The sequence below is a fragment of the Drosophila simulans genome, chromosome 3R (genome assembly GCF_016746395.2).
Source record: "Drosophila simulans strain w501 chromosome 3R, Prin_Dsim_3.1, whole genome shotgun sequence".
In the NCBI taxonomy this organism is placed as follows: Eukaryota; Metazoa; Arthropoda; class Insecta; order Diptera; family Drosophilidae; genus Drosophila; species Drosophila simulans.
Window position 1 is genome coordinate 9,308,329 of NC_052523.2, and position 8,244 is coordinate 9,316,572.

At 45.1% G+C, this 8,244-nt stretch overlaps 1 protein-coding gene across 2 annotated transcripts; it reads left to right on the plus strand.

Annotated features, from left to right (window-relative positions):
- Nucleotides 1-1,198: 1,198 nt before the first annotated feature.
- On the plus strand, nucleotides 1,199-7,731 carry LOC6727774 (homeobox protein abdominal-B). 2 transcript variants are annotated; one of them, XM_039294677.2, is made up of 5 exons: nucleotides 1,199-3,165; nucleotides 3,843-4,054; nucleotides 4,142-4,340; nucleotides 5,566-5,780; nucleotides 5,837-7,731. In XM_039294677.2, exons 1-5 carry the CDS (start codon nucleotides 2,484-2,486, stop codon nucleotides 6,026-6,028), a joined length of 1,500 nt encoding a protein of 499 aa, XP_039150611.1. In that variant the 5' UTR covers nucleotides 1,199-2,483; the 3' UTR covers nucleotides 6,029-7,731. The 2 variants fall into 2 exon arrangements, with proteins under 2 accessions (XP_039150611.1, XP_002103136.3); XM_002103100.4 differs by having other exon boundaries at nucleotides 1,200-3,165; nucleotides 4,139-4,340.
- The last annotated feature ends 513 nt before the right edge of the window (nucleotides 7,732-8,244 follow it).

Here is an 8,244-nt window from a genome sequence, read left to right on the forward strand (position 1 = left end):
CAAAAGAAATAATATTATTCGTATCCAGTTGCGATGACTTCTGACATTTTTCTAAGCCCCTGCTCAAATGCATTATTGTAATTGCTAAGTATGGATTTTTATGCGATTGTACGTACATTTTGCTGTCAAACGGGTTGAGAGTTGTTCTCATCGCGTCCTTTTTACGATTTGTTAACATTTCCTTGGCCTCGACTGCGTGCCTTTGCTTTTCTTCCAATGGCAATTGCCATAAAATTCTCATAATTGTCCATTGCAGCGTAAAATTTGGCAACTGCCTTTGGAAGTGAGACAGGAAGGGAGGGAATCTGTAGAAATGCCAAGAGGGAGAAAGAAAGTTGAGATAGGGGTGAAAAGAGACCCGGGGTTTCCTAACAATTGGGCTGTCATAATTTGCTGACTGAACTGGCGCACGCATGTATTTGTTTAGCTAATTAGCATTAATTAGTCACTATGCTTGACGACTCGTATAATTGGTCGGGATCCATGGTCTTTATGCAGTGAGTTTTTCTGGATGTTGCTGCTGTTGTGGCAATCGATAAAAAGCGCCAACAACAAGCCAACTAACTACACACAATGTGGTGCCATCTACCACGCCTCCCCGCCCCCATTCCACCGAAATCTCGGACATAGATGGCGCTGTGGTGCGCGCGTGTTAAGTATTCAAATCAGCCCCCAGAAACGGGCAGTAAGAGCGGGCGGTGAGTCAGAGAGCGTTTTTTGTACGTCGAAGAGCGGAGGCCTTCACACGTACACTGTGCGTGTGTGTTTCGCCCTCGATGACCCCCTGTGACTTGGAGCACCTGCTGAGCTCAGCGAATTCCAGAGCCAGTCCCAGTCGGAGTGCGATACCATCTTTACCTCATTGAAGGCGCTAGTTGAAACAGTGCTATTTCCCCCAGCAACATCCAAAACTCTCTTCGGCTCCCCCCACTCACACACGCACACTCGCTGGCAGTCTGGGATCCACACAGACGCTGTATACAGTGTACGTGTGCATAACGCGCCACAAGAGAGCCGCACCAACTGCCATCAACATAACATCAACCACCACCACCGTCTATCTGCATTGTGCTTGTGCAACATGCGCATGTCCGCGCTCTCTTCCAAGTCACACGGACGGGGAGGCGCACACACACACACACTCACACTGGAGCGGGCTGGCGCCGCTGCGCTTAGAGTTTGTGTTCGTGTGCTGGTTCTGGTTCTGGTCTTGGTCTTGTGTTGTCGGTGTGCCGTGCCAGCGATGTGGATATGTTGTCGCCGTGCGTTGCTGCCGTCAGTGTAGATTTGTGCTTCGCTCTGTTCGGTTGGAAGGCGCGCGGGCGTCCAGCAGCAACAACAGCAACTACAACAACAGCCGAGGCAAGCGGCCCTGCAACTTCGTCGAGGACTGGGACTTGAGCGATTTCGTACTCGCCGTCCATTCACATTCACATTCGACTGGGAGTGTTCCGTTCGAACGGTTCGAAAAATACAAGTTGAACATTTTCGAAAAATTTAACTGAAGGAAGAAACGCTTTCGAGTCGTATAAAAAATTAAATCAAAAAACAAAAATCACAATCAAAACATCGTGTCGCCGGCGTTGTGAGGAGAAATAATAACATTTTTGTTAACTGTTGCAAACATTGCCTTTAATTGTTTGTTTTGGTCGTAAAATCAAATTTTATGACCAGCAACATAAAAAGCGAACGCCAGCAGCAGCAACAACAACTGCAGGCCCCACAAATAATAAACTATTTATGATAATTATAAAAGAGAGAAGAAAATCAAAAGCAAACGCCAACCCAAAAAAAAAAAGAAAAGTGAAAAGAAAATAGTAACTGACAAAGGGAAAATTGGAAAAGTTTTGGAAAATTGGATTGACCGAATGAAAACTGAATAAAGCCAATTTGAAAATACTGCGTGAGTTGCTGACGACCGCAAACACCCTGTGAAATCCAAGCTGATTCGATCCCCTGTGCAACAACAAAGTGACTCTCTTCGCCCGCTCTTTAGGCAGTGTGCGTGTGTGAGTAAGTCGGCGTGTGCGTGTGACCGCTGACGGACGTCTGTGTGCGTGTGCGGTACGCAAATAAAAGGGGCAGAACTCGAGTAAAGGTGCTCTGAATATTAAAATAAAAATTATTAAGACGCGAAAAATATAAAGAGATTTTAACAATTAGAAAGGCGTCACTCACAGGAGTGAGAAAAAAAGACAGAGAAAGGTCGGTGGGTCGAGGCGATCGACCCCACTGCACCGCCTTTACCCTCGCCGCCGCAGTTCGAGTGCAACGCGTCCAAGATAACCGTAAATATTCCACCCCTCCCCCAAACCCCAACCATCCCGCTGGCGTGCGCTCTCTACGACCCCCACGATGTCTCGGCAGTCGGGTCGCACGCCGCTGCCGGGGCGTGGTGGGGGCATCACACACACACCCACACCCACGTACCCACCGCCCCGCACCCGCATCCGCATCCCCAGGCGCATCCCTCCCTGCCCGTCATGCAGCAGCACCACCTGCAGCAGCAGCAACAGCAGCAGCAGCAACAACAACAGCAGCAGCAGGAGCAGCAGCATCTGCAGGAGCAGCAGCAGCATCTGCAGCAACTGCATCACCATGCGCACCACCACCTGCCTCAGCCTCTCCACACCACCAGCCATCACCACAGCGCGCATCCCCACCTGCAGCAGCAGCAACAGCAGCAACAACATGCAGTCGTCGCCTCCTCACCCTCCTCGGTGCTCCAGCAGCAGCAACAGCAGTCAACTCCCACCACACATTCCACGCCCACGCATGCGGTTATGTACGAGGATCCTCCGCCTGTGCCACTTGTCGCCGTGCAGCAGCAACATCTCCCCGCTCCGCAACAGCAGCAGCAACTCCAACAGCAGCAGCAACAGCAGCAACAACAGCTGGCGACAACACCGGTGGCCGGCGCCCTCAGTCCCGCCCAAACACCCACTGGACCCTCCGCCCAACAACAGCAGCAGCAACATCTCACATCGCCCCACCACCAGCAACTGCCGCAGCAACAAACCCCGAACAGTGTCGCCAGTGGCGCCTCCTCGAATCTCCAGCAGCAGCAGCAACAGCAGAATGCTGCAGTTGCTCCTGGCCAGACGCAGATCGTTGCGCCGACCACGGCGAGTGTTTCTCCCTCCAGTGTTAGTTCTCAGAAGGAAGGTGAGGTCCCAGAAATATTACTTTCCTTGGGGTTGAAAACCAGCAGATTCCTTATTGGAACTCTATTTAGCAAACTGGAAAACTCTCGAAATAAATTGGGGACGTTAAATTGGGAACGGGGTCGTTCCACTTTTTTTTTGCAGCTGCAATAACGTTTCAGTTGTGCTGATTGCAGCACGCTTTTCAAGGCTGATAAGGGTTTTCTTGAACTCTCCCAGAAATCGTCACGCATTTAATTTATTTACTCAAAAAATTTGCGTCTGTTGTATCATTATTGACTATATAATTTCAGGGTGGTAACAACTTTAATTTTTTAAAAATATTGTTTGTGGTTTTACTAAAGTTCTTTAAAACTGCATGATCTTGTTTTTTTTTAAGTATTTAAAAAATTAAATGATGATTTGCAACGAAATCGTTATTGAAGCCATTTTAATACCTTAATTGTCGACACGTGTCAAATATACAGATTTATATATAGATGAGGTGTGAATGCACCCACATCCATGACACTAGCAAACAATCTAAGGGTTATAGGCACAAATGCCACGCCAAGTGATAAAATGCCAAATGATCAAGAAGGTCGATTTGAGCAATCATAGACAGTCGTTAAAATTAGACTTACCAGCCCTAGTGCCAATATTAACAGCAGCAAATCTGCGCCTACCGTTTACTTTCAGACATCAATATGTCCATCCAATTAGCGCCACTGCATATACCCGCCATCCGGGCTGGTCCGGGATTCGAGACGGACACCTCGGCGGCGGTCAAGCGGCACACGGCACACTGGGCCTACAACGACGAGGGATTCAACCAGCATTACGGCTCCGGGTACTACGACCGCAAGCACATGTTCGCCTACCCTTACCCAGAAACGCAGTTTCCGGTTGGTGTAAGTATGGCCACAGCGCCACCCACGCCCCCACTTCGGTCGTAAGCAACTCAGTTCCAACCCGACCTTATTTCTCCCCCGCAGCAGTACTGGGGCCCCAACTACCGCCCCGATCAGACCACCTCTGCCGCGGCGGCGGCGGCCTACATGAACGAGGCGGAGCGCCACGTGAGCGCCGCCGCCCGACAGTCCGTCGAGGGCACATCGACGTCCAGCTACGAGCCGCCCACCTACTCCTCGCCAGGCGGCCTGCGCGGTTATCCCAGCGAGAACTACTCCAGCTCAGGTGAGTCCAGCCAGGCCGGAGTCGGCACACTTAGGGGTAACGAGGTTAGGCACACTGGAAACAATTTTGAGCATTTTGCAAGTCTAGTTTGGGAAGAGAAAATTTAAATATTAAAAATTAAAATGGTATTACATTTATTAAAATTGTTTGGTTATTTATATGTAAGCTAAATTCAAGTGAATAAGTATAACTTTTCAAAATTCTTTTAAAAAAGAAGCGTTCAAATTCCACCTAAATATCAATTAAAATAAATATTTATATGCTGTCAAATTTTCCAATGAATCGATAATTATTTGTAAGTGTTTTTTATATGGTGCTATTACTTTTTTTCCTCAAAGCCAAGCCAATTATTTAAACAGCCCTTAAATATTAAGCATCTTACAATATAAAGTTCAAGATTATTTGATTTTTCCTATGTGCACTAGACTTCTCGTCGTCGTATCGGTTGAAATAGCAAATTGCGAAACCGTCAAGTTTGTCGTTCAATTAGCGTAGTGCAAAACGGCCCATAAATCGATACTCGATATTTGGCTAGCGTTACGCCTTTATGTGGGTGCGAAAGTCATTGGAAGTGCATTCTACGGGGTTGCCTGTTTATGTTTGTGTCTTATCACCAGGTGTGTTTCAGCTGCCAGAATTGTATCTGTCAACTACTCATATTTTCCCAGGCCATAGTAGCCATAGTAAAGACTCGTTATTATGGCGGAATATGTCAGTGAAGCGACCTCGCCAGTCAATTTTAAAATTGGAATTCAGGTCTCTTAGGCTCGATAATTAATTTCCAATATGACCTAACTGTCTTAACTGTTCAATGCTACCAAGTCTAATCAAAGAAATCAGATTAGATTCGAAAAGCTAAACTAGCGTTTAAATAAAAATAAATCCAACTTGTCACTTTATTTCAACATTAATTTAATTGCTTCATTTGGTCGGCCAATGAGCGGGAACGAATGTATTCATTTAGTGTTATCCACTCGAGTGTGAATATGGGCCTCATGCCAATTCGGAGCTCCGCTCCCCGTACCGCACCAATTAAGAGGCCATAAATGAGGAATTGAATAATTTCGTATTACGCTTATTGCTAAACAATTTCCGTAATTGCTCTATAAACTTAACGATCTGATATTGCACCGAACACCGAGCAACAAAAGCATCGGACCACCCGCACTCGCTGTTAATGAAGTTAACCATGTAGTTTAACCCTATTACTTGATGATGCTTTCAGGAGCCTCTGGTGGATTGTCCGTAGGAGCGGTGGGTCCTTGCACGCCCAATCCCGGACTGCACGAGTGGACCGGTCAGGTGTCCGTCCGGAAAAAGCGCAAGCCGTACTCGAAGTTCCAGACCCTGGAGCTGGAGAAGGAGTTCCTTTTCAATGCGTATGTTTCCAAGCAAAAGCGCTGGGAATTGGCCAGAAATTTGCAGCTGACCGAGCGACAGGTGAGTTCATTAACCCACTGACTTGAACTTGTTCATAAAACAGGCGTTCCTTTCAGGTCAAGATATGGTTCCAGAATCGGCGCATGAAGAACAAGAAGAACTCACAGCGCCAGGCCAATCAGCAGAACAACAACAACAACTCGAGCAGCAACCACAACCACGCGCAGGCGACCCAGCAGCACCACAGCGGCCACCACCTGAATCTTAGCCTGAACATGGGTCACCATGCCGCCAAGATGCACCAGTGACCCTTGGACAACAGCAGCGCTGGCGCCATGGGCTTTGCCACCTACTAGCAGTTAGCCAATCCGAGTTCGGGTAACCCCAGCTCGAATCCCAACCCCATGTCCGATCCGAACCACCATCATCTAATCAAGAACGAGCTGGCCATGGACTTTCCATGCTAGTCCAGCGATTGGAAGTGTGACTCCAGCCAGGCCGAGTTCAGTCGGTTAAATGTACAAAACCCAGAGATCTCTAGCATGCGGGATAGGAATATGTGACCACAATGAGGAGCAGGATGTGGATGAGCAGCTGCCCAGAAGTGCGCAGGCGTCGCTGATGTGTGACCAACGGACGTTGATGGAAATGCAGTTTATGATTAAGTCAGTTCTACGGATCCCAGAGATCCAAGCCCCAACACGATAATGCAGCTTAGTTCGGTAGTTGAATATAGATACGAGTAAGATGAGGAGTAGGCAGCAGCAGTAGCAGATGCACTTGAAATTCGCAACTGTACGAAAATATATGTATGTACGTATTTCTCTCAACGCTCTCATTAGCCTAGGCGAGCACTATGAATTTTCCGAACTATAAATTATGAATATGAATATACTTAAACGTCAGTGAATATAACCCCGCATAAATTATGAATACACGCGTTCGAGTAGTAGATTTTACCATACCTATCCATGTAAGAGCGGCCACAAGGCGGCTGAGTTAGGCAGAGCAGCAGAACACATTTTAGACCCAGATAAATGTTCTTGAAACACAAACAAATTGTTTAACAATTTTCGGACCCCTCACAGCTCCGCAAACAAGAAGACACACTCCGCAGTCTAGGATAAATTTTGTCGTATAATGTTCGTCGTGTCGTGTCCTTTGATACCTTCTAAGTTCCTGTATATAAACTAAGACATTGCGCTGATTTCCGGCCGAAGGGGCACTCGATAACTACATAAATTACATCAGATATATGTATATTGCGTACACGCAGAGATATTCAATATTTGTATAATATGAACTCGGATTCGATTTTAGCAAATGGTTAATTGTAAGTTGCAAAAATTTCAATGAGTGTGTGCATGTTTACCCCATAGTTGAAGTCGCTTTCGAATTAAATTAACTCTAAAACCAAGGAAAACACTTAACAAAACTACTCGTAAAGCTAAAGCAACAAAAACTTAAAAGATACACACTTAACAGAAGTAAGCGAGTGTGAAAACGATGGAGGGGAGATGTCGGGGAGGAGTAATTAGCATACCGTAACAGCTACTTATATAACATACACATAGTACATATAGTAATCGTACATATGCATACATATATTTTCATGTGTATCGACGCCGCTTGATCCTGATATTAAGTCTAAGTTTAGTTGTGTTGTGTAATTATCGATTTTGTTAATGTTTTGCCCCGAGCATTATATTATATTATGCTAACCTATACCTATACCTACACCTACACCTATGCCTATCATTATATGTGTATAATTAGCCTATACATACTTGATGAAGAAATGATTTCACCCACTGCTTTATTCATGTTCTTGTATTATTATTATTTCGAGCCCTCGATAAGTTGTAGTCTAAAGTCGGTTATGTTTATGATTATGTTCGATTATAGTTTGTTTAGTGAATTTTAATCTAGCGTTAGCAATTCTCTTTTTTAAAAAGTTAATTATTGTGAATAAAATACAACAAGTTGCAGAAGTGCAAAAATATACACACAATTCAAAATATCCCAAATACTTCGCGGTATTCTTTTTTGCCGCATTCCATACAACACCATTTTCGATATCCTTTGGTTTATCCACATCTGTTCCGTTTTTTCACCCATTATTTCGGTAAGTACACCAAAGAGGAGGATGTTAACACATCGCAAGCGACCTCTCACCATCGAATTTATTCATAGACATCCAGATACTCGTACTCGTACAAAACGTAAAGCAAAATACGTATGTACTGCACTTACTCGTAGGGGATCAGCTCGTAATCGCCACTTCCTCAGACAAAATATTAAAATCTGATACAGAACACTTTCTGAATTATTTCATTTCGATCTTTGTTTCCTTTCATTGCGTTTCCTGATTTTTGTTACAGTATTTTTACACGGATATTGTAATACAGCGCTTAAATAAATTAAAACTAGAATTAATAGTCTTGTTTCGGCATATGTCTTAAGATTAAATAAATTATTATGTAACTGTGTTTTTCTGGACTTTACTTAATGCCAAAGAGCTATA